Raw genomic sequence first — 26,931 nt, 5'->3', positions numbered from 1 at the left:
TTTATTTAATTTGCTAACTTTTTCCTGGTCATACTTATATTTTGTGTTAATGTCATTAAACTCCATATTTTATCACCTTCTTCCTCGCGTTATCCGGGCGTTAGCCGTGACAAACACGGCTCATGGGAGCCTGGGGTCCGCTTGACAACTAATCCCAAGAATTGATGTAGGCTCTAGTTTTTACGAAAGTGACTGCCGTCTGACCTTCCAACCCAGAGGGGAAATTAGGCCTTATTGGAATTAGTCCGGTTTCCTCACGATGTTTCCCTTCACCGAAAAGCAACTGGTAAATATCAAATTATATATTTCATACACAAGTTCCGAAAAACTCATTGGTACTTACGAGCCGGGGTTTGAACCCGCGCCCTCCGGATTGAAAGTCGCACGCTCTTACCGCTAGGCCACCAGCGCTTCTCCACTCCATAGTATTCATTCAATTAAATTCCACTAGTCGTAAACTCGCTTATTATAGTCCCTGGCGCACACGACAAAAAAGTGCGATTTACGGCAAATGATGATGATGGAATTTCCTTTTGTAGAGTTGCTCCTTTTGACTCACAGATTGATTTAGGAAGGGGAGCCCATCGAATTTTGATGCAAAATTTTTGACTTCAAGCACCCCCCCCCCCCCCGAAATTTGTAAAAAATAAAGTTTTGCTATTTGATCAAGTTCAAAAATTCGATTGGCTCCCCTTCCTAAATCAATCTGTGAGTCAAAAGGAGCAACTCTGCAAAAGGAAATTCCATCATCATCATTTGCCGTATAATTAAGTCTGCACCAGGGACTATTAGCATCATAATTTATAAAGGAAATAAAATGAAACGAAATCATTAATTGTGAAAGAAATAGATATATATTTAACTACTGAAGTAGAAATAATAATGTACAATTATCATTCAACTTTATGTACAAAAATATTTTACAACATTTCTTCAGATGTATTCGAACTTCCATAGCATATTTTTTTCGTCATATTTAAAAAGAATCGAAAAAAAATCCTTGGAAAGAGTTAAACATAATAAATCGAATAAACTAAAATATTTGGTAATAAAGAATCTACACAATGTAAATACATTAAATTAATACAATCCTTAATATGGTGATATTTAAATCTAGCTTAACTATATATTTACAGAATAATTTACATAATCACTCGACTATTGTCAGATAAAAAACGAGTCCTTACATTTCAAATTCAATTCACATCAGACGTCTATTTATAATTATTCTTCTTCAACTATTTTGACTTTCCTTTTCCAAGACAAGATTTTAGATAATGTATCTCACATAATTATTTAATAAAGAAATCAAAAACAAAGATGAATTAGATGAAATACCATTCGATTTGATCAGACACTGCAGTGCTATCTGTACTAGCGGCCTAGCCAAGGTGACCATCGCTATCGCTTCGCCATCGAATCGCTTTGTGTCTCTCTATCACTCTTCCATGTTAGTGTGACAGTGACAGTTGCGTTTCGTTCGCTACTTAGCATTAGCGATTGGCATGTTGGCTACGGGGCCTGGTTTTTATTTTCTTTTTACTCGTCAGTCCCACATTCTTATCCTATTCTTATTGCGGACCAGTTTGCGTACTAGGCGATGGCGACCCCCCTGACACTGGGCTCTGAACCATGCCTAAATGGGGCGGCATGCCCATCGGGGGCAAAGGTCGGCCCCCCATCAGGTGATGTGGGTGGAAGTACTGCTGCAGCGGGTGGGGGTACAAGTGGTGGGGGTGACGAGAAAACTGCGCCATTTTTAGTTTCTCGATCTCCGCCTCCTGCACTCGCTTCGCTTTCGCTCGGCGATTTTGAAACCAGATTTTTACCTGGAAGAGAAGAAATTTTTCGTTAATAATCTTTCATGTTGTCTAAGTCTAATCTAATTATTTAAATTAAAAGATGGTCCAATGAAAAAGAGACCACGGTATCATATTTGGTACATCTGGCGGTTTAGCATAAGTTGCGTTCTCGCGCGCGAGTCCATAGGTACTTGAAGTCGCGCTTGATGTATGGAGTCGCACACGAGAACGCAACTCATGCTAGACCGTCTGGTAGCCTTTACGAACTACCTCGACGGTATCGAACCTTGACGCAATCGGTCAAGAAACTGTTTAAAAATGGCAACAATTTTTTTTTCAGAATTAGTTCGCACCTAAGATACATTTTAAAGCAATGTTTCTCGAAGAGTTAATAAAGATGTCTAAATTCGTTAGTTGACCTGAGTTTCGGATAACCCTAAGCTGGACGAGGATCGCTCAGCTGGGCAAGGTACTGTTACTCGACGAATTTGCTCTCGAGCGCTCTAAGTTATATACTGCGCTGAAAAACGGTGTTCCCGGCTTGCGGTTTGACTTGCATCTTGCGCTGATTTTCGGTAAGTACCTAAGTAGGGTTTGCACGACGGATCCGAAATGTATGGGAAGATCCGCGGATCCGGATTCAGATCCGGATAATTTCATACATTTCGGATCCGGATTGCAAACCCTGCTATACCTAAGCGAAGGTTTCCAAATGATATTTACCTGAGTTTCAGATAACCCTAAGCTGGACGAGAACTCAGCGCGCTCAGCGATGCTAAGGTACTGTTTCTCGACGAATTTGCTCTCGAGCGCTCTGAGTTGCTGCGCTGTGAAGGGTGTCCTCGGCTTGCGGTTCGGCTTGTGCTTGCGAAGGTTGCATTTCAGCTTCGGAGGGCCGCCGTTGGCGTCTGCAACAAGAGAGAAGACTGTTAGATAATGCGATACTAAAATATAACTCCCTTATTCATAAACCTTCTTAAATTGTGTCTCTTTCTAACAAACACAAATGTCAAAATTACTGATAGGGATAAACGATTATCCACGGCTTATTTATAAGAGTTGACAAACGTTTATGAATAACGCTATAAGTCTTGTTTACCTACTTAAAATCACACTATAGCGCTTTTTACAAAGCAACGAATAGGGAGAAGTGGAGTGTTGCTATACCTATATCTCTCATATAAAAAATCGGATTCACGATCTTCAGTGTGGGATCGACTTAGAAGAATTGTACTATTTAAAATATCTTTTGATTCAGTTTTATAAACAAATGACAACTTTAACTTAAGGACAAAGTAAATAATTTTAGTTGAACTTAAATTGTATTGAAGATATTTAAAAATAGTGCCATTTAAAGTTCAAAAGTTTACCTAATTTTATCATTCAGAACTAGAATTAATATGGTAATTAATGGGACAGCGTCAATAAGCTTGAATATCAATGTTATTCAAATGTTCTTAAAATAATACCTAAACTTAAACCTAGAAGCGCTAATAACCAATCTTCTCTAGATGACCTATAGATTTTAATATCATTACAGGTTCAAGTGAAACTAATCTTTTGAAGTATGTATGTACTTGAAATGTGTTGACATTATTGTACCTAATCATTCAAAAAGATTCATATTGATCTATCACGATTTCAAATTTAACAAATGCCTAATAATGTCATCTCTTCGCATCAGTATATTGATACCGGCATCATTATAACAGTTATAACTTTTCCATTCGCCATTGTGCTAAAATTGGGAAATCAATCATTGACTTCAGTTACAGCTTGAAGTGGCCAATGGATGCTGTCAAAATGGCAAACTGTCAAAGATTGAATCACGCGCACATTAGAATTAAAAGTTGCTTATACTTAGTTACATTTCAACGACCTTATAATATGAATATAAGGCAGATATTTACTTGACAAGAATGTTGGTCGATTAACTAAAAAAATAACACATTTTTGACCATATCACATTGATATAAAGCAGAGAATTGCTTGACTGACAGGTAATTGGGCAATCTGGATGATTCACGCATCTCAATCCGTCGAAAGGCACTAAGTTTGTAAATAAACATCCTGTACAATCATTGACATATTGAATTTATGTAAATAATGATGCGAGTTTCATTACAAACGTTTCGAGCTGTAGTGTGATCCAAAAATACAATAATGACTCATGGGTCTAATTATAAACACGATAAATTTAACTTTGTCAAGATTATTGCTTGCAGAATGGCTTATAGATTTTTCCAATATTACTTACATTCGATTCAAAGATGATTACATACATAGGTTATAGTTTGGCCATTTCCCTTGTGGTCCAAAAATTGTGCCAAAAATATGATTGAACATATTCTGATATTATCTAAGTACAAAAATAAAACGTGTATCACTGCATATGTAAGAAATAAAAGAGTAACGAACTAGCCTGCTGTACTTAAAAGTATTAAAGCGCCACGCAATGCAATATCGAATTATAAATGTTTTTAATAAAAATAAAAGAAAAACACTTAATGCCGCATCTGTCTACCGCAAAGCAGATGCTACATTACGTCGATATATTATAGTTAAAACAATTCACTCCTGACCAGAGTTACCCGCGGAATGTTCACCCGTCTCAATAAATCCAACAAAACTGATGTCGCAGAAGGCCAAACTGATAATATCTCGCAAAATATGCGGATTTGTAAGCAAATTGACGACTTTATTGCCTTATTTGGTTAGAAAAGTTAAATAACGCCCACGTGAGATGGCGATGATAAGAACACGTGTACGATTTAGAAGTTTTAGTTTAACTACTTAACGGAAATGGCGTATTAATTTTACCCATATTGCACATCTTGCTAGGTTTTCCCCCTGTAGAAAAACTCGCGAATCAGCTTGAATAAAGAAGGTAATTTTTGAACTTAAAAACTGTCAAAATGACGGATCTTGAGTGAATCATGAATATCATGGATCGTGTTATATTCTCTTGCTTTTCTTCTTACTGATTTGAGCAATAAGTCATATTTGCCAAGAATTTATTTTGTTGTTTGTTAGAGTTGGCATCTGACGCGTCAACTTTTGCGTGGTATTCTTATTGTTTTGTACAGTGTAGTATAATTTACTGTCGTATTATATAGGGCGTAAACCTCGAATCGGAGCCAATCATGTGGCTGAGTGCAATCGATTCAAATTACGGTTTTATTTAACAAATTTTCCGTTACAATCAAAATGTTACTTATTGCCAATTGTCGATAAGACTCTTTTTCCATAGAGATTTCTTTAGAAATGAACTTTATTAACTATCGACATTAAGGTAAATTTAGCCTGAAAGATTATGGCAGCAAATTGAATGGCTACAATAACCAACCCAATGCAATTTTGCGGGAGATTGAAAAAACATGCGAAAGAGTTAAGTTACTTGGAGGCCTGATTGAAAACAAATTGTTTTAATACAATACTCATATAACTACATGCCAGTTTGTCGAGAGGCGAGCAGAAATCACAAATATCATTTAAAAACTATCTCAAGGCACATCGTTGCTTCATTGCATTCAACTATGAATTTATGTCCGAAATAATTTTTTTTTTTTTATTAATATTCTTCAATTCTTTGTTTTGACAATCTTTATAATGCCTTCGTACAAGTGTTCTTTGAACTGATTTTTCTTTCTTCCATTTGATCGATCAGTGTAGTCTTCCAATTGTCCAACTATTTGCTCTTATTACGTTCTTATACAGTGTGGAAAGATAAGTCGGGCCCTGGAGGGAAACTACGCAGAATGCAGTTTTGTTTCTTTTTAAAAATAAAGGAATGTCTCCATTAAGTAAAATGAGCCAGCTTAAGGATTTAAGGTAGTTTCCCTCCAGGGCCCGACTTATCTCTCCACACTGTATATTAATATTTAAGATTCTGGTGAGCAAAACCTATCTTTGATAATGACTTTATTTCCAGCGTCCTTTGACTTATTACCTACAATATGATTCATAACTAACATTCCAAAGTGTCTCTGACATATGTATAAAGAAATTGGTAATTTTAAATTCATCACAAAATCATCATTAACCACAAACGAGGCAAATGAAAGTGATAAATTGCATTTAAATTAGTAAATAATGATGTTGCTGTAATTGTCTAAACGCTCAATAGGTAAATTGAATTCCAAACCTGTTAGTAAAAGTATGCCGTTAAGAAATTAAAGTAATTTACCAAACGGTATTTTAAAAGCAAATGTACTTAAAATAATGTTATGAATATTGTAACTTACAGTGTCAAATAAAATGAATTAATTATAAACGCAGTTAATGAACAATTTACTACATTTGACTATCAATGTCTATTAAATTAGAGAACACGTGTCCAGAAAGTAGCTATTGTTAACTACGCATTTACAGTAAATTTCTATGAGATATCTAGTTGCCCTAGTAGAGTACAAAACAGAGAATATGATATTTTGACTAAAAATGTGCCAAATATAAAGAAAAAGCTAAAGCTGAGAAATAATTATGATAAATATCAGTAAAAAAAGAAATTGAAAAATACCACGATGATTGCAATAAGTCACAAAATCATAAATCATGAATTAGATTTATAATTCGACGAATTATACTAAAACAAAGTACAAACAGACGTAAACTTACATGTGACTTATGTAGACGTGTTGAACATATTATTAAAAAATATATCCAATTGTGATAATGATGATGTTAGAGATACTTAAAGGCGTTTGAAATATATCCGCGGCGCTTGTTGTGCCAACGTATTAATCCCAGTGTCAAACGGTATACACCCGCTTAATAGCTAATGGGAGAAAAAATAAAAGGTAAATTATGTGACAGGCCAAAAAAACGGTATTAATGTCGTGTTTAGCGGACGTCAAAGAGAGCGAGAGACGGAAATAGGGCAAGCGCCGCCGCAAACGCGCGTTTGAGATATGCGTTTTTTTAGACGCTTTTAATGGTTGACAAGATGTAAAAAAGGATATTTAGATAAAGGAACCTTTGGATATTAAATTGCTACTTTACTTAAGTTGTTTCAACAAACTTTAAAAATAGCAACGGTTATGATTAAGCTAAGTGAAGATGTTTTATAATTCATAATGCATTTTTTCTTGCGTAACTACTACGTCTGTAATTGCATAAGTTTGCCGAGCTAGATTATTTTTAGTACTTACTAATACTTAACTAATGATAACACTTGAATTTAAGCTAATAAAAATTGCAGTAACTGGAATTTTGTTTCTCAACAAACTTTAAAATTTGCGTCATTTGCAAGTGTGCGCACTTCCTTCTCGTCTGCTGTTAAATTACCCCATTTAAAAATACATAAATGGGACTGTCTGCTTTCGTTCCGATGTTAATTGTCTAGAGATATCGGCTACAGATGTGCCGTTGAGTTACGCGTGTTGTGAGCGACGAGAGAAATATGAGATCTTTTGTATCCCTTCATTATTATGACTTGATCTTGTACTTTTTGGGGCTTAGGCGATCAACTAATGAGATTAGTATAATCTTTCCGTTCTGTTTTGATCTTGTTTAAGTATTTGTGAAAATATTTAAAACGACATATTATTGCGTGGGTTAAGACCTGTTCCGAATGTATTTAGGTTAATTATAAATTATTTATTTATTTAATAAAAACACTTAAAATAAAAACTTATAAATAAAAAAAATTACCTAGGTCGTGGTCGCTCGGTAGTACTCAGAAGGAATAATAGGAATATGAATAACATGTTGTTGAGGATTCGAAAAAAAATTAACATGTCTAAATTTTACTTAAGAGCTCTTTTTTCTTACATTTTACCTGCCGAATAGAATTGCGCTGAAATGTTACAGGTTCTATTCGCAATGCAATCTACAGAGATTGAACTATCAAAGAAAATCAAGAAGACAAAAACATTTAAAACGAAAAATTATATATTAATTCTAACATTAGGCCCCTCCTGCCTACTTCAAACAAAGTATTCTTGATTAATAACATGTTAAAACCTCAAAACAATTACGCATCTGGTTAACCCATTTATAATCCCTGAATCACTTTCAATTGTCGAAAATAATCCATATTCTCAAAGACAGTTGATATATTAATGAGGCAGCTTGCTTTTTGTGGACGGTACCCCATTAATCGTGCGAGGCGTGGTATGTCATTCATTCCAATATTTTAAATACTCGCTGTACGGCCGACGTTTTTGCTGTCCGTACAAACGGGGAACATTCCGGGAGGTTCGGAATTTTTTACAATTATTTTGAGTTGGTATGGTAATGTATTGTGGTTTATGCAGAAATGCGAGTACGATACATTCTAGGTCGATTTACAAACAATTCGAATTATGCAATAAAGTATATCGTTGATATTTAGCAGAAATATTTATGTTTATATCAAACTCGTCTTTATCATCCTACAACTTCACATGATTTTATTGATTTTATTTCTAAGAACTTTTTATATAAATTGTTCTGTATTTTCATCAACATCATCAAAGATATTTCAAACATGAAAACATTTATCTCCAAAATCAGGATGCCGGATATGTTAATAAATTTACCAGAGCACGTTAGTTAATCGACTTTTGATCTTCTAACCACTTTAAAAACCAAAACAAAATATCCGAAATTCCTCGTCGCCATAAATAAGGTTGCACAAAGCGTTTTCAGCTATTAAATGTGCGCCTACGCATTTATCTAGCGATCAAAGTTATCGTACAAGCTCTAAGCGAACGTTTGATATAAAGAACCAAGTTATAAGATCTAAAGATATAAGACAACTCTTTTTAATTAGAGACCACAATTTTAACTGGTTCTCTGACATTACGACACTACTATTACATCGAATGGGATGTATATGAAACCAGTAGGATCCATTCATCAGGAGATCTGACATTCATCTGCTTTAGCTGTACATTAGAAGGACGTAAGGCACGTGGATTCCAAACTAACATATGCTTCTTTTGTGCACGTGTGAGGCCATAGGATGAGCGACAAAAGACACAGGAAGCGTGAATAGATTTCCTGCTTTTTAGAATGATTAGATCTGACTAGTTTCTTTAATAGTTTATCTAGAATCATTATTTTTTGTAAAGCTGTTTTATCTCTTCTTTATTATATTTGTGAATTTGTTTTCTAGTTGATAGTTAACACAACGATTACCTAATTAATACGATACGATACGGGATACGGGATTAGTAATACATAATTCGAGGTTCTGTCTTAAAACTTTTCTCTTGTATTTATTAAAATTATTATTCTTTATCTAAATTATAAGCTATATTTTACAGTACTCTGCACAAAAGCGTTCAAAATTTTCAATCACCACGCACACTGGGTGGCGCATTGGGTATTATCACAAATACTCAAATTCCTTTATAAGAATTTACTTGTCAATTCCTGCAATCCTTTTTCCCTGAACTAACTGGAGTTAATATTTAACTGTAACTATAACAGCAGATTCTATGGCCCCAGAATCTATTTCGAGCAGCGACTAAGTTGTTTATTTCCAGCTAGGGAATAAATGACATGTTTAATGGAATATTAGTACTTTGACTTTTAGCGTATTAATAGGCGACAGATAAAACTGAAGAACCTAGCTATAAATATAGGTTTTAAGTGTTATATGTCAACAAAAGATTATAAATATTATCTATTATTAGTGTATACATATTCGCTAACAGTTCTAATAAACAAGACTTACTTAATTGAAATTAAAATGAGGGAATTGTAAGTGTTTTGTAAAATTTAATGACAGGAAAGAAGATTAGTCAAATTATTTTTCAGACTCTATATGAGGCACTGGCTTTTGTTACCGGGTCATAGGTTAAGTTAATTTTGTTTTATTTTGTTATTTTATTGTTTATTTTTTAGTTTTATATAATATTAACCCTAACTTTAAGTTTAGTAATAATTATACTAACCCCGATGGACTTTATGTCTGAAATAAATGCTTTTTATTTTATATTTTATTTATTTTTTATATAAAGACTCTTTTATTTATAAATATTTTGGACATTCTAACTGCAAATGTAATATGTATTATGATTGTAGCTGATTGTTTATTAATTATTATAAAAATATCTTAGACAAACACTAAACCCTAAAATTTTTAATCAATCCTAGCCTAGGCAATTGGCATTTGTTTTCGCTACTACTAGAGCGATTATAAACCGAAAGCGGATTTTTTGGAAATGGTTCAAATTATATATATTCTAAGACATTTAAACGTAGACTTCTATCACTCCAGTAATAATTATTTATGTACCTATCCATACTATGTTAGCAAGATTACATCCAATAAATCAAAATAAACCTAACAATGTAACCAACTTCGAACCTTTTCGTCAAACGCATATCTGACATTCGTTGCACTTGCAACCAATCGCTTCTGCGAACCGTATTTCATTAACGATTGTCGTTTTTGCTGACGCTCGTCTTGTTCTCCGTTCAAGCAGTAATTGATTGGGAATGCTTCTATAATTAGGAGCGTGACTTGCTGACGGTACTTCGGGTATGCCATGTGTGTGACTTACTGACGGTACTTCGGGTATGCAATGTGTGTGTTGGCAGACAATTACGGTTCTAAGATGTTCTTTAATTAATGATTTACTAAATGATTGTTTCCGGATTAGAACATAAGTTTACATTGTTATGCAATCCAATGTTATGCAGAACGATGTTAAAGATATTTAAAAAAATGTAATAAAGGCATAAGATTATCTTTTACTACAATATAGTGTCAAATGTTGTATGTCGTACTTATTTATATAAATTACCGAGTTTAAACATAAAGTCTAAGTAATTGAAGCAAACATCACAACGAATATCTAAGTAATAGGTTATGTAATATCTCAAAAAGGTCAATTACGTCAAATTACTTAAAACAAACTACGTAGCTAAACAAATTGTGTAAATAATATATTACAAAGTTAAATTTTAGAACTGATAAATTCGCAGGGAGTAAACAAAAATGTTATTATTATAAAATATGATTAGTGGGAATGAAAATTAATAACACCACCATAACAACTTAATTATCATAACGACCAATTAATAAGGGAATAAAAACGATTATTGAATTTAATAAATACGAGTTTTGCGAGTTAATTAATAAAGCGTTGTGCACAATAGCGTTCATTAATTGTAATTAATGCCCTGATGACATAATTAAGACTTTATTGACAGCTTTGCAATTTACAAATGTGTTATAATATTTTTAAGAGTTGAGAAACATTGGAAACATAATTAGGTTAAACGTTAGCGTGGGCGATATTTAACATTCAACTAAAATTTTAAATTCACATATCATTTTGAAACGTTGCCTAATAAATTCTAGACGAAATCGCAGTAAATTACTCAGTGCTGGACTTAATTGAGTATTTAAGGTGGAAATGGTAAATCGGGTCGGTAATACGCCACTTAGCGGCCCGCTTGATGCTACGTACGCTTGTAACGCCCACGCGCTCGTGTGCGCGCAGCCTTAGGAGTTGTTAGACATTATTAGCGCGTATATTTTATTTGCACTAATTATAATCATTGCACTTTGGTTAATTATGTTATGGCTTGCGAAAATTTAACGACGTAGGTCATTATTTAAAAATAATACGTTATCTAGAATAATACATAGACACTTTACTTTAACTAGGACATAATTAGTTACCTAGTAATCGTAAAAAAGTTTCAAGAATCTACGATCATTAACCACGAAAGATAAATATGTAGTTGCCCACAAAGCTCATTGAACGTGTGATTTGTCATTGCGAAATGGTTAATAATGACTAAATGTCATAATGTTGAATAAGTTGTATGATGTTTAACCTTTTAACTTGTTTTGACTCGCAATTTATTTTACTTTGAGTACAGAAATGTTTGATAAATTACAAGTCAAATGTAATACTAGACATTTTGCCAACGCACTTTATTATTTATTTAACACCTAAGTAAGTAAGCTACCTTGTATATTTTTGCATATCACTTAAGCACTGTAGAACATTTTGCATTATAAATGCACAATATTTTACGATAAATGCCGCAATAATACGAATTATTCGAAACATACACACTCAAGTTACTTAAAATATGTAACGACTTTTTAGCTGAATTCATTAATACAGCACATTCACATTGATACTATTGATAGTGTCACATAATACTCTCAAACATTTATTTTGCCGCCTCTACCGTAGCTATCACTCGATATTAATAAATGAACATGTTAGGGCCTAGCAGACAGCCCAGCGGGACGCCGGCCCACCTCGTCGAGACACAGAGTACGCCGAACCGTCGGCCCGTGCTTAGGTGCTGCGTTATTTATTACCGGAGATGAATGAATTAGTTAGCCTGTGGTACGTCTTAGATTGCTAAATGTGGATAAAAATGGAATGGACTCTCAAGATTTTTAGGTATCGTAAGCTTTTCCAAAAGCCACAAAAACACCCCTAGATTAAAACTTATAAAATAAGTTTGGAACCAAAGAGTATATTTTACCAGCTTGTTTATGAGCCATGCTGCTGAACAACAAGTTTCCTTTTTTTTTCCAATGTTCCCTTTGTTGTATGACCATTAAGTATATATGTATACTTAAAGTTCAGATTCACCCAACATAACATACAAGGGCATGATTTGCTTAAAGTTCTTGTTTCTCTATTAACAAATACTTAGCCTTAAAACCAATTGCAAAACCGTCTAAAACAGTGTTGTTCGCGTTTGATTTATCTACATCGGCACCACAAAGCTATTTTGCAAATTTATTGTTCCCGATTTCTTAATATTTAAATGTTCCATAGTTCCAAGAAGGCAGAATGTCATAATTTATGTCCGAACAATGCATTTACCAATAGATATTAAGAAGATTAGAATCTCAATTGACATAAGGCATTTCGATTTCGTGTCGACTAATGTCGTGAGCGGTTAAATGACAAATTATTTAATTCGCTTTGCTTGATTATTTTAATTAGCTCAGGTGGATATAAATAAAATAACACAGTTCGATATTTAAATGCTTTTTCTGTAATTTATTGTAATAATTCGGGGAAATCGCTAATCGCTCCTAATTTTGTACAAAAGGTTCACTTTAAATCACTTCAAGACTTGAGTTGTAAAGTTTTATTACAAATCGTAAAAATTAATGAGCTCACGTTTTCTTAAAAGGGTTAATTCGGATTAAAATATCCTAAAGCTAAAGATCAACCAACAATGATATAAAAACATTTTCCATAATACGTAAAAATTACTCGCTTATATTAGTTTAAAATTATACATTTTATACTTTGCGGTATCACACGATCTTCAACATTAAAACAGTAGCAAGCTTTCGTTTAATGGCCGCTAACCCGGCTCGTAAAGATGCCACTTTATCGCAGCAGATGACTCGATAATATTAAAATTCGTAAAAACTCGATTCCGAGACGACGACTAATTTGATAAAATAAGTACTAACGGCTCCACATTTTTGAGATGGAATCGGCAAATTAAAGTTACAGCTTCGTTTTTAGGAATCCTCATAATTTGGCAAATTGAGTATTTTTTTTAAATATCTCGTACAGAATTTAAATCTACTATGTGATGTAGCTATGTCTCATTCTAATGTAGCTGTACTATTTATATTTTTCTTCTACTACATACTATTATTATTTGTTCTTGAATAATTAACAGAATGTCTAAATATTTCACTTCAGTTTATTATTTTGAGTTATCGTCGCGCTAAATATTTACTCTTACCTCATTTCTGAACTGTAATTGCTCTTAATGCATTCATTCAGTTAGGTACTTATTAAACTAATAATACTTATCGGCTGTTTTTTCCTTAACCGCAATTGTGTTAATCATCTAATAATAGCCATTAGTAACGCTGTTGACAACCCTATTCCGCTAATTGATTAATTCCATTCTAAAGTCGTTACGTACGACGGTTGTAATTTTAAAATGATTCGTTTCTTATTGCCTGGTACCGGTTTTGTCATCTACGACTTTGAAGTGACCTATGGTTTTTGTATTTGTATGATAAAATGATGTTTAAATATTAACACATTTTATCTTTTTAACACTTTAAGAACCTTTTGTAACAGTGATGAAAATTATTAGGATCTAAAAATAATTATCTCGAGATGGAATATGAACAATGATGTTTACCTATACTTATGTCAGAAGACAATAGATAAAAGAAAAGGAAAACTAATCAATTGTATTGGGTATGCGGCCCATTTTTACAAAAAACTAAACATCTTAAAGGGATGAAATACAAGGTATGAATGAGGCATAAGACTACGCTTTAAACAACTAATTTGCTTACATTTTTGGACAGAGCTGTCTGCTACTGTAGTCACATTGTCTAATTTACAAACAGGCCCGGTGTACCTCTAGGCTCAGTTATTGGACCCGTAGTTTACAGGTGTGTGTTTAATGCGTATTCGATTTTCAAAAGCTACCGATCGTGTTTTGGTCTGTGCAAATTGACCAATTAAGCCAGCTTGTTTTCGTGAAAGAATGCGACGTTTGCCGAAAAGGAGCTTGGTTTAATGGCCGATTCTAATTGGTCAATGGCTTGGGGTCACATTTGAAGTTCGTATACTTTAGAGGACATTTGTGACCTTGTAATATTTAATCAATTACCTAAATCACTTACTTTAGTGGCACAATACTGACGCTTCGAATTAAAATATACTTTTTACTATTGTATATGCAAACCGACCATATCGTGCTTGTGTTTCTTAACTGAAGGATAAACGCATTTGCTATGTAATTATTCATTTTCTTAAGTATTTATATGCTTCTATTATTTCTAGGTTAGGTAAATTGAATAAGAAATAGAAGTCCAACAGTTCCAATACTGTATTTTTAAATTTTATTTTATTCGGGATGTTTACTACCTAATAAAGTTGATAGACTTATCTACTAGACGCAAATTACAAGCTTCGTCTGTCGTCCTTGCTTTTATTGTTTCTATTTTAATGAAGTGGATGGATGAGGTGGTGGTTTTTTAATGGTATTGAGCAGGCTGTAATTTAAAATAATATTACAAGCTCTATTTAACTAATCCTTTGACAATATATTAACTTGAACCGTAACCGCAGTTTAAGTTTAACTGCCTCTTAAACGTTAATGCTTAGTTCTGTGTCGACCCGTTTAACTATAGCATACAGTTCTGCGAACTACTAAAAATATATTCAGTGTTTTCAGACCACTTTTATCTTATTCAACAAACAAATAATAATAACACGTATTGTTTACTAGACAGGGTTGATTTTGCAAATGTGTTGCAGTGTTTTACTAATTTGCTAAAGCAGGAAGCACGGCTTGTGTGATGGGAACACAGTGCCGTATAATCTTCGTCTCTGATGTTATCTGAAGATTTATTAGTTCTGTCAACATTCGAGAGGTGGCGCTAGCTGGTAAGTCGACGCTACTGGAATTATCTTCTTTACAGCTCGAACGGATGAAAATAAATCATATATAGTTGGTATCAAGATTGATATTTGAATGGTTATCTTCAAGACCTCCCATAATGCGGTTTTGTTTGTAGTTTCAGTAAGTCAAACACAGCATATCTTCTACATTGGAAATTGATCACATTAAATGAAAGGTCACAATTCCTGAGCATCTGCTCTAAAAAGCTTGACCATTAAAGGAAAATAATTCAAAAATTGAATAATTGAACAATTTATTCGCGATCGAGCTCGGTCGACTCACACGCATACGAATCGATTAGCCGCTTCGTTACACCGCCAGGCGGAGCCACGCGTCGATAAAATACTTGTTAAACTATGGCAAAATGAATTAAAACACATGGCCAGCCAATTAGGAGAGGCAATCGTGCGAGTATCGGGCGAAAAAAGACCTTTGAATACCATACAAAGGAAAATATAACTTAAATTAAGTGTAGCAAAGTAGGCATTTGAGTTTTCGCGAGCTTAATAATAGGGAGCTCCGGTTACAGCGCGCTAACGACTCGACTTGGCTGATAAGCCTTTTCAGTTATTCTGATAGACAAATATGGACGTATTTATCTTTAAATTTGCATTACTTATGGATCGCGTTAGAATGCATAATGCTATCCAATTGCTATAACATACTAAACCTACAAATTGTGAATATTAAAATGGACCACAGCACTTTAAAATAAAACTCAATAAACTTTCCATTCTTATTTAATGTGTTTAACAAGTGTTTGACATATATGTTCAAACAAGGTCAAGATCATTTAGACTTGTTAATTATTTTAAGTGCTAACTGTTGTTTTATTTGCTCTGTAGATGTTATCATATCAGCTCTTTATACGTATTACATTACTTACTTGATTTAATATGTTTTCAAAGCCTCACGTTTTACCATTTGTTATAGTTCTTCAAGCATATTTCCTATGAGTTGATTGGTTAATAAAAACATCGATTGGTTATGCGGCAATTTCCTATTGTTTTTTAATAACGTCGTAAAATCGAAATTTCAATTATCATGTAAGTTAAACGACCATTATTGAGCTCAGGTCGTATAGGCCCGATAAGGATCGTAAAGCGATATCTTTCCTAATCAACATAGTGCAATAATATCCGTATATGTATGGGTTCAATAAGTGTGAAATTAAATTGTTTATAATGTTTATTGTTATTGAAGTATAAGCTAAGGCTAGTTATGTATTACTACAGGTGATAAATATCAAAATATTTGCCTGAAAAATACTTAATCAATTAATAAGGGTGAAAACTATCATTACTTACACGTTACGCGTATAAAAAGTAATACTACTCCAATGGCAGCGGCTAAAGCGTCGGTTGCTAATGCAATTAAAGGTTAAACCATTGAATGTGTATCACTCGTACTCGCAGTTGCCTATGAGAACTTATTTTTATAGTTCTAAGAAAAGCATCTGCTAGCAAGTAAAATAAAAAATAAAATTTGAAGTGGTATAACGTGAGAAATTAGTGTGTTTAAAAGGGTAACAAAGAGCGATTACCTATTGTTAATGATGTTCAAGCATATCTAACTCGTAACAACATTATAATAGGAAATTTGATGTAAAATGAAAATGAATGTAATGTTCAAAATGAATTAATATTCGTTTATACTTTGATATTTATAATGGAAGAGGAAAGCATCACGAATATCACTATCAGTAAAGATATTGATCATAATAATACAATAGAATTTATAGATCTAACAACTCAATAACTAAGTAATTATTTTGTTAATCAATCCATGTTCACGCGATGTGACTTTATGTTTAGTAATTCAACAATCGTAATAGACCATTATGCCGGATCGTAAACAAATAGGAAAGTACGGATAATGGTCGTATTAACGCACCTATACCTTAACCACCTTTAAAATCCAACAGTCCTAACTGCAAGGTATTCTTGATTGCAATTTCGACTCTATTGCAACTAGGGTCAGTTTAAAATTGAGTTTAGCTTTAGTCAATTGTTAAGGTCTATCGTGTCCATATCAGAAAAGGAATAGTGACGTAACTGCAGAACTACTGTATTGCAGTTTGTGCTCTACTACCATTGTAATAAGTTTTTAAATTCATTTGCTTGGGTCTGACTGGCTTGAATGGCCTAAGGATATACAATAGTAGCATTGTGAAGGCTGTGGTTTGGTTTCGCAGGGTGTTTGCGATACGTGATTGAAATGAGATTAACTGTTAACCTATCGTCCTTTGTAAGCAGAGCATTACGAAATGGCAAGGAATTCAGCCTGTATTCAATTCATGCAGAAATCTCAATAATGATTATTAAAGAGAGAAGGATAGAAGTTAATGATGACAGATGACCAACTAGAAATATTTGGGACTGGAAAATCTTAGAAGAAGAAATTATAGAGAAAGATGAGATCAAATGTACGCCCACGATCGAAAACATAGGTACGCAAGAATTATTTTATTATAATGAAGCGTAGCATGTATGTAGAAATACTAAGTTTGAATAAAAATATAATGAGATATTGTGGCTTTGATAACCTCAACGTAATTTGCAAAACGAATGAGTGGAGAATTGAAAAGGTAATGTAGCGAGCAACTGCGTAATCGGCAAATATCGACAATGGCTATTTGGCACGAACGATTTTTATAGCGATATCAATGCGTTTCTAGGAACTATAGCAATTACGCTCATGTACTTATTTCACTTATATTTCTACTTTATAATAAATGCTTAAGTATTTATCAAAAATTCGAGAAGATAGGTTAAGCCGAAATAAATGTCGTATATTTGTATCAAAAACTACCACAAATCCCTAAAACATAAAAATTGGCCAGAAATATGACTAATAAAAGGCTTGAACAAATTGCAGATGATTGATGAATGATGAATGATTTTTAATAGAGAATAACAATTAATGTTGTACCTAGTTGACTAACCTAGAGGAAAGCCTATACCTAACCCTTTTTAAAAGAAAAAACATCTTAACCACATTTCGCAGAACTACGCAATTAAAAAAATGACGTAATAGTAATAAAATCGCTAAAACATCTGAAACTTCCAAATTCAACTAATTTTCGACAGCCCAATGGCAAAGTCCCATAACCACAAATAGCGAATAACGATTAGTGTTGTAATTGAATAACCATGTACTGGCAGCTAATCGGGTACCGTGCGGCCTAATGGCGACTTCGCACGCAAATGCGCCACGCTACTGTTGACAATCTAGGCAATATGCTAATTTACTTTTTACATTTTATTACTTACTGCAGTTCGCCTAGTTTCGTATTGATATCATTTGGTGGAATTAATATACACAATTTAAGGTCGCAAATCGTATTAGTTTAAATCAACATACATATTTATATTTCGTTGTATTTGTGTATGTGTATTGGGTTAAAATACACACAGGTGCCGTCAACCGTTCATTATTTTAGTTTACAAAATGAAAAAAAAAATGTATTTCTATTTATTTTGTGTGTGGTTATAGATAATCGACGATACGATTAGGTAGATGGACGATTTTATTAGTTAATTAAATTAAGTAGAGTTGTCGGGCATTTTCAAACAATTCGTCATATTAAGTAGAGTACCTATAGATAGAACTTTTTATTTTTTTCAATACCCTAATATCCTGTTGTTTGTTACTTATTTTAGAATAGAAAGTCATTTATTCGATAAAGCGCACATACACAGGACAAAAAGATGAAAAACAAAGAAAAATAAAAGGATAATGATGAGGTAACAGACAGATTAATTAAGTGAGCGAGTCGTATATGCGGTAGCATATTACTGTATCGATAAATGAATATTATTAATAAGTTTTGTTTTCCTAGTTCCGTAGGTACCTATATAAAGAGTATTGTTTTGTATTGTATAGTAATATTTTTTTTTTTTAATACCACATAGGTGGCAAACAAGCACACGGGCCGCCTGATGGTAAGCAGTCACCGTAGCCTATGGACGCCTGCAACTCCAGAGGTGTTAATAAGTATTCATATTTAGATTATTAGTGGTAACACGTTGTAAAAAATTTAGTGCTAACCACCATTTGTTTGTTAACCTGTTGCTATTGGTGGGAACCTATAATTGGCTTTCTGTTATTTACATATATAACTATTGTACAATTGATAGCTGTTGGTTCTCCGAATAATAAATAAATAAATAACAATAACAATGCAAGACAGCAGAGAGAAATTATATACACACAGACAGAAAAATAAATTACACTTGAGTCCAGCAATGTGTGCAGTAATTTTATAGGTACCTAATGAATGTAATTTTCGGGAAAATAATAAATTACCTCTAAAGACTATAATTTAATAAACGTGACTGCAATACATTAGTAGAGAGAATTATTGAATACAAGGAAAATTTAATAATTAAGTATATTAACATGAATCACGTAAATAGCTTAATTATTAAAACTATTTTGAATTTACTATTATTCTAATTGATTTAACCTCAACAATGGCAACAACATTTAAATCTTATTTGGAACCTCCTGTAATTTTCAAACGCAAACTATGTAGGTAGTACATACTGACATTTAGGTTAGTTTCTTATTCGAATTCGATTACTTATTTAACCTTTGCTCTGAACACAATTAACCTTTGCTCATAAAATATTTCTCCAATCTCATACCATCCACATGATTGTTTTAAATAATTTAAAGAACTTTTTTATAATTTAAAGGATTTCTTATAGGGACCATCATTCTACGGGTTTGGTTACAATTTGGAATGGTGAAGTCGCTTTCTCAGGTGATCTATTTGAGTAACCTAGACATCTAACTCCAGGCATACCTATGCATATATTTATTTTATTATCGGATCCAAAGATTTTAATGTTTACCCAAAACTTTTCTCCCAGTCTTGCCAAGTTTCCCGTTTTCGGCCAATTATGCGCCGGCGGCCATGTTGGGCCGCCATCTTGAATGGGATATTGTTTTCGCGACCCGTTGTTTATGCACGGCTCAAGTCGGCTTCGACAATCGGCAACCAGTTTGTAAGGCTTTCGCGGATTTGTTTGGGCTTGTCTAACTTTGAGGCATTTGATGCTTTCAAATCCGATGTATTCAAATGATTGACATTTTATGTCAATTGTTTTGTTACATTCGTCATTTCATGTCTTCAAATCTGAATGATGATGTTTTATTAACTAGTAGGTACTAGCATTCATGAATTTATATTATTGATTCGTGTGATCTTCACTCATTATTTAAACTTTTTAAGGCAGGACTTTATCGCGTTCAATTACATACTTTTATTATTTAGGTATCCTGCCGTTTTGAATGTGACACTAAGTCTTCATGGATTTGTTAAACAATGCAGTTGCTAATTGATTTTACAGTGACGTCAATAATAAATCAATGTTAATTTATTATGTGGTGTTGTTTCTTGTACATATATCTTTGACAGGTATAGGTACTCGTAGGTGAAGAAAATTTGATTGATAGGGTATTCAATACATTAGGTATTCTTGTCTCAGCTTAAAATTATTATTTTTGCATGTATTCGCATCCTAATGTTTCTTAATAAAATAAATATTGATGTAAAATTATATACGCGTATAGTTCCACACAGTGTTTATTTACGTATCGAATAGCAGGTGATAAGGATAAGGATAACAATTGTAATTAGGTAGGTATAATAACTGTAATTAATAATAAATATAACGAATAACATACCCGCCTAATCTAACCAAAGTAATATGTACCTACACCTTATTAAAACAAAATAATTAACGGATCATTCAACTAATTACAAATTATTGTTCTCATACAAGCGGTTATTAATTATAGTAGGTATTATGGTGGAACGCGTACAAATGAACTTGGATCCATTTTTATAAATAAATAGCATAGGTACTTAGAGACCACTAGGCACCCAATAGCCAATAGCTTGTACCCAATAGGTACAAGGTAATAAAATATTAATATTGATTAGCTGAGTATACAAATATGTAAGGTTTTGTTTGCGGTTAAGTAAATGTGAGTAACGTTACTGTAATTGCCCAATTACGGTAAAATGTATAATAAACAAAAATGGAAAGGCCATAGGTTGAGGAAATAACACTTGTCGGAAATACCAGCTTTTTGGCCAAAATAAGGAAGAAATTATTTAATTAAATAGGTAATTGAAAACGTGAAATTGAAAACGCTACATAATTAATCATAATAAACAAGGCTTATGGACAAAATAGCTAATCATGCATCAGTAACCTAAAATTATAAAAAAAACGTAATCAAAAGTAACCAAAATAATGCCTACTAATCGTTACAGCAAAATAACCCCGGAAACAAGATTCGCAACGTATTCCAAAAGACATAATTCAAATAGGAACCATTAAAACAAACACCGATACAAGAAACTCGACAGATGATTGATGACCTGCGCAGAGGCGGCGCGCAGTAAATTAATGATCACTGACAGACGCAAAAACCAACAGAACAATTACCTAAGAGAAACTCGAGAAACCGAAAGCTAATTAGAAATGAAATCGTGATTTTGGCGAGGCGACTTCAACTGTTGTAGCTTAGAAAATGTCAGATAAGAAAAAAACTTAGCAGAAATATCTTTAAGTTGGTCTTAAGTACTTTTTAGGAATCGCGAGATCAAATAAAACGTTTTCCAATTTAGGTAATTGCAAAACATCAACTTAAAAACGATGTAAATTAAAAACAGGTAGGAACTACATAGGTATTGAACAGAAATAATATGTGTGCGTTTAGCTTTTCTAAAACAGGAATAGTGATTTAGACAAAAGTTTTAACTATCACTTAGAAAGCTCCAGATAAAAAGAATGAAAAAAGAGAATACAAAACTAAAATTATTTGTGTATCTATACACTGTCATAGCTTCAGATTCTTCAGAATAAAAATCGTGAATTCCGCATGGTTCAATTGCTGTGATCATAATATCGTCTTTTTACGGTTTGCTGTGATCATTAATGACCGCTAAAGAACTATGGATAGGTACTATGGATAACTACAAACTGTGCGATTATATTTCCAAAGTAGCTAATTTGAATATGCCTATAATTTGTTAGCATTGCAGTTTTCACTTAGAAAATGTGAGCTGAGAAAACCAAAACTAAAACGAACTAAAAATTTAATCTAATAGATTTGTAATTAGGAACTGGCCTGTTATGTGTCCAACGTTGAAGTGTGGAGGGAACAGAGGTCCAAAGGAAGGCACCACGGAGGGCGCGCCGGGCCAGCCGCTCAGCCCGTGGTAGGCCGCCGCCGCCGCCGCCAGCGCGCTGAACGGCGTCGGCCGCACCGGCCCTAATCTCTCCTCCTTCGACCGCTCCTCATCCTCGCTCTGACCGTTCCGCAAATTCAAATCTTCGACGTCAACTATCGAACCGTCGTCGTATTCGTCATCCGAAGATGTCACCGTCGCTGAGGCATTCAAATTCAAAGGAGGCGTTTGCGAAGAAGGCCGCGGAGACAACGAGTTCCCACCCGGCAGCTCGGGCTGAGCCGACGGCGATTGTCTCAAAGGAGATTCCGGAATACTCCTATGATGCCTCAGAACTTCAGCAGTCTCTTCGTTAGCTTTAGTGTCCGCGAGTATGGAAGCCACGCTGAAGCTTATCCTCGAAGGCTTCGGCGGCTCCGTAGCCTCCGCCGGGCTTCTGGGGTACCTCGAAACACTCTCTATCGCCATATTCACTTCTTTCTCTTCGTAGCTTTGTTTCTTTAACATTGAACGTTCAGTTCCATTTAGCACAGTTCACTGGGGGATCGTGCCGTGTACGCATGCGGGCGCTCGGAGGTGGACTGGCGGCCGGAGCGGCGGAGGCCCTCGAGGCGGGCCGGGCAGGGCTCCGCCCCCCGTGGAGTCGTCCCGCTCAGCCAATCGACCGTTCGGCCGAGAATTGATCCGCGCGCGGGCCGCAGGGGGAGCGATTTAGCACGCTCTTATCTCGTTAGTCTCCTTTGTGATACTCGATTTTTTGTAGGAATCAAAACATAATTACCTTTTGTAGGGGTTCGCGCGTTTTGATCGCGCACTTTATGTCTGCCACTAAAGGTATAAAGTATAAAAATATAATGAGGAGTCGTGAATGCCGCTTGTTAATTCCTATTGAGCGGTGCTGGAACCCTTTATGAGATTAGTGCCGCGAGAGATGAATTTTGACGCAGCGCACGGATCCGTTTCAAATTAGGCTGGTGATTTACTGTGTACCGCTGACAATATTTGCGATATGATTTATTTGTTTGAATCCTTTCGATAATTGGGAGCTTTTTGTGATTATGATTATATTTTATCGGTGTTTTGATTACGCCAAAATTAATGTTATGCATTTTTGCGAGATTTAATCGACACGGTTGAAATTCCGCAGTCGCTTAAACAGTTTTCTTTTTTTAATAAATTTCCTGTTTTACAGTAAGCATGTAACTATTGGATACTTTATTAAGAAAGGCACTACCTACCGACTGGTGGATTTAATTTTTAATTCAAAGATCATACGGTTGCAAAATAAATTGATATTATAAGAACCCTTAGTTTATTTTGAACAATAATTACTGTTGTTATTGGGTCCTAGGGTCCAATATGTTTATTCTCATCGTAAATGAGAAATATAAATATTTTTACCACACCAACTGGTAAAGGCTCTCTTGATTATTCAAAAACTGATAGCAAAGTTGCATTTTATTCACATGTGAGGCAAAATAGGTAATCAAATGCTAATTTTGAGTTGTTTTCTTATGTTTGCTGGTTGAATTGACTTTTAAACGATGATTTTGAATGATAAATATTAAATAACATTCATTTGGATTTGATTTAGTTTCATTTTGTTTGATATCTTAAAGTTAATATTTTGTTTAGGTTGGTATGGTGAAAATTTTTGAGTTTCACTCGGGGGCAAATTTTGTTTAACCACGAGCGGTTTAAAGTTTAAACAAAAACTTGTGAAACAAATAACTATTATATTGATCCTACGTCTGTTACATCAAGTTATGAGACATTAGTTAGGTATTACAATAAAATGTGTACCTACATATGGAGTCACTACCACAGGGCGGACACGCCATATATCAAAAATGATTTGCGTTTATATGTGTGCGCGGCACGTCTGTACACGCGTCATTGAGTTTCTGACGGAATCCTGACATGCTCTCAGTAGAGCGACTTACGCACACATTTATGTCGCGGCCTGTCGCGGGCGAGGTAATCCAAATCGGGGCGGGGCGGTGCGTGTCCGTTCAGTATGATAATACTATTACTTATTCTGTGTCACTACAGAGTAAAATGAATGGATATGAAATCATGTCTAGAACTAAGCAAAATGTTTACCTTATTTTTATACGATGCCTAGCATATTAGGTATCTAATCAAAATGTACTTCCTTCAGTAAAAGCTCAGTAACCAAAAATCTCCCTATAAAAATCTCCATAAATAACGGCATCCATTTGACAGTTAAATGACCATAAATATCCAATAAAGTGTAAATATCGTTTAGTTAAATAAACATTTCCTATCACTTCACAGGCGGCTGCCGTCCAAGAATAACATAAGGGGAAAGATGAACCGATACAACTCAACTACGAAACGTCACAAAAAATATCCAACTACCCGCACTTACGACTTTTTTCGTCTAAAACCATAATCGCCCTTACAGCAAGCGTGAAGACTTGGGGTGATATCTATTACTCTCTACTATCTCTTTTACACCTGCGATATCTTATGTATATCTTATTCTTTCGAGAATAGTTGGTACTAAATAGGTATTTAGTATTCGGAAGGGAAGATAGTTAATTACGTGGGGTGCGAAGAAAAATGAGCGATAGTGGAACTCTATTAGCGAAACGTGTTTTCGTGTACCTTATTTCTAAAGAGATAAAGCTTATTGTTGAGTGGTTAATGGGATATTTAGTATTGAATATAGGGATTAACTGTATTATGGTATTAAATGAATGAGGAAGCTGTGGAATTAATGTGATATTTATTAACATTCGTAACCGTTGCCGCGAAAATTATTGTTTCGTGGTTATCTAGTTTTTCTGTACTGATTCAGGTATCCACAAAATAATAATGCTACGTGAAAATTTATTACGTATCGTATTATTAATTTAAGCAATTATAGGTAACTAACATACCTGCCTACTTAATTTGCAAAATTAATTGAAAATACATAGTTTCAAGATAATTAGCTGAAACATATGCATAAATAAGTATGATGAAACTATAAATATGTCAGTTTGACACTGCTAAGGCAGTCGTGATAAGGGTATAAATACTTACCTTATTCTTTGATAAGGCTGCTGGAAACATATATCTTTGTATAAGGCGCCTCTAAGGCAGCGGTTCTCAATCTTTTTTTTTTACGGAACCCTTTTGGAAAGCGAAATACTTGATGGAACCCTACAATAAAACAATAGTTTTTAGAAGTGTATTTTTTTATTAATAAGCATAAAAATTATGCTTATTTTATTATTCTAAATTATTCTAAATTCTTGCGGAACTATATTGATCTACAACTTTCATCATAGTACCTACTCAAAGATGGGTAATTTTTACACGACTGCCCAAACAAAAAGAGTGTATTGTTTTTACTCGTTTATATACGGGTTCGTATGTTTTTAAAGTTACCCAAAACCCAAACCCAAAGCCGTACCCAAAGGGTAAAAACGGGACCCTAATATTAAGACTCCGCTGTCCGTCTGTCTGTCTGTCACCAGGCTGTAACTCATGAACCGTGAAATTTTCACAGATGATGTGTGTATTTCTGTTGCCGCTATAACAACAAATACTAAAAAGTACAGAACCCTCGGTAGGCGAGCCCGACTCGCACTTGTCTATTTTTTTTCTCCTAATGACATGGCATGAAACCACGTGTTAGCCGGAATGTCATAGTTAAAGCAAACGATGTGGCATCCTTCCCAACGGTCCAAATATAGCATTATGCGTTCACTCAAACATCTCCGGAACGCGCCCTTATGATTTACTCTCGCATATTTGTTAAGGGTGGAAAAAATTACACAAAAAGGGAGGAATTTGTATGACGCGCTAGGTAATTTACGACTATTTAGCTGGAGGTGAACGCGGAATTGGATGGAATTTTGCCTACTAATTAGAAAGGTCACTGAAGTTGGAACAGGCAGCTTCCTGGCCCCCTATTTCACCACTGTGACAATTGTCACATGACAATGACAATTCGCCGTACATCGCTAGTCCAAAAAGTACCTATTAATAATACCTGACACAAGATTTGTCTGTTAACTAACTGTCAAAACTATCATGAAAGTTCCATTTTCCAAAAGATAAAGATAAAAGATAAAAAACCGGCCAAGTGCGAATCGGACTCGCGCACGGAGGGTTCCGCACCATCAACAAAAAATAGAGCAAAACAAGCAAAAAAACGGTCACCCATCCAAGTACTGACCCCGCCCGACGTTGCTTAACTTCGGTCAAAAATCACGTTTGTTGTATGGGAGCCCCACTTAAATCTTTATTTTATTCTGTTTTTAGTATTTGTTGTTATAGCGGCAACAGAAATACATCATCTGTGAAAATTTCAACTGTCTAGCTATCACGGTTCGTGAGATACAGCCTGGTGACAGACGGACAGTACTAACAGTACAGTAACAGGACAGTACTAAGACTCCGCTGTCCGTCCGTCCGTCTGTCACCAGGCTGTATCTCACGAACCGTGATAGCTAGACAGTTGAAATTTTCACAGATGATGTATTTCTGTTGCCGCTATAACAATAAATACTAAAAACAAGCAAACAAGGGTAAAAA

The 26,931-nt window shown here is 34.4% G+C and overlaps 2 protein-coding genes across 2 annotated transcripts in view; both read right to left on the bottom strand.

The window, feature by feature from the left end:
- Nucleotides 1–26,931, bottom strand: part of LOC134657499 (uncharacterized) — a 486,313-nt gene that overhangs the window by 196,335 nt on the left and 263,047 nt on the right. The gene's annotated exons all lie outside the window — the stretch shown is intronic.
- LOC134657494 (muscle segmentation homeobox-like) lies at nucleotides 1,540–23,394 on the bottom strand. The gene is made up of 3 exons (XM_063513067.1): nucleotides 22,320–23,394; nucleotides 2,526–2,710; nucleotides 1,540–1,829 (listed from the first exon to the last, which is right to left on the bottom strand). Exons 1-3 carry the CDS (start codon nucleotides 22,885–22,887, stop codon nucleotides 1,572–1,574), a joined length of 1,011 nt encoding a protein of 336 aa, XP_063369137.1. The 5' UTR covers nucleotides 22,888–23,394; the 3' UTR covers nucleotides 1,540–1,571.

The sequence above is a fragment of the Cydia amplana genome, chromosome 20 (genome assembly GCF_948474715.1).
Source record: "Cydia amplana chromosome 20, ilCydAmpl1.1, whole genome shotgun sequence".
NCBI classification, from domain to species: Eukaryota; Metazoa; Arthropoda; class Insecta; order Lepidoptera; family Tortricidae; genus Cydia; species Cydia amplana.
This window is presented reverse-complemented; position numbering and strand designations above follow the sequence as displayed.

Bases quoted from the DNA above. Each gene is read 5' to 3' on its own strand.
- LOC134657494 (XM_063513067.1), bottom strand. From the start codon at position 22,887: ATGTTAAAGAAACAAAGCTACGAAGAGAAAGAAGTGAATATGGCGATA. The intron at 2,711-22,319 runs GCCAGTTCCTAA...CTCTTGTTGCAG, and splicing joins CAACGTTGGACACATAACAG to ACGCCAACGGCGGCCCTCCG. The intron at 1,830-2,525 runs GTAAATATCATT...CTTCTCTTCCAG, and splicing joins TAGGGTTATCTGAAACTCAG to GTAAAAATCTGGTTTCAAAA.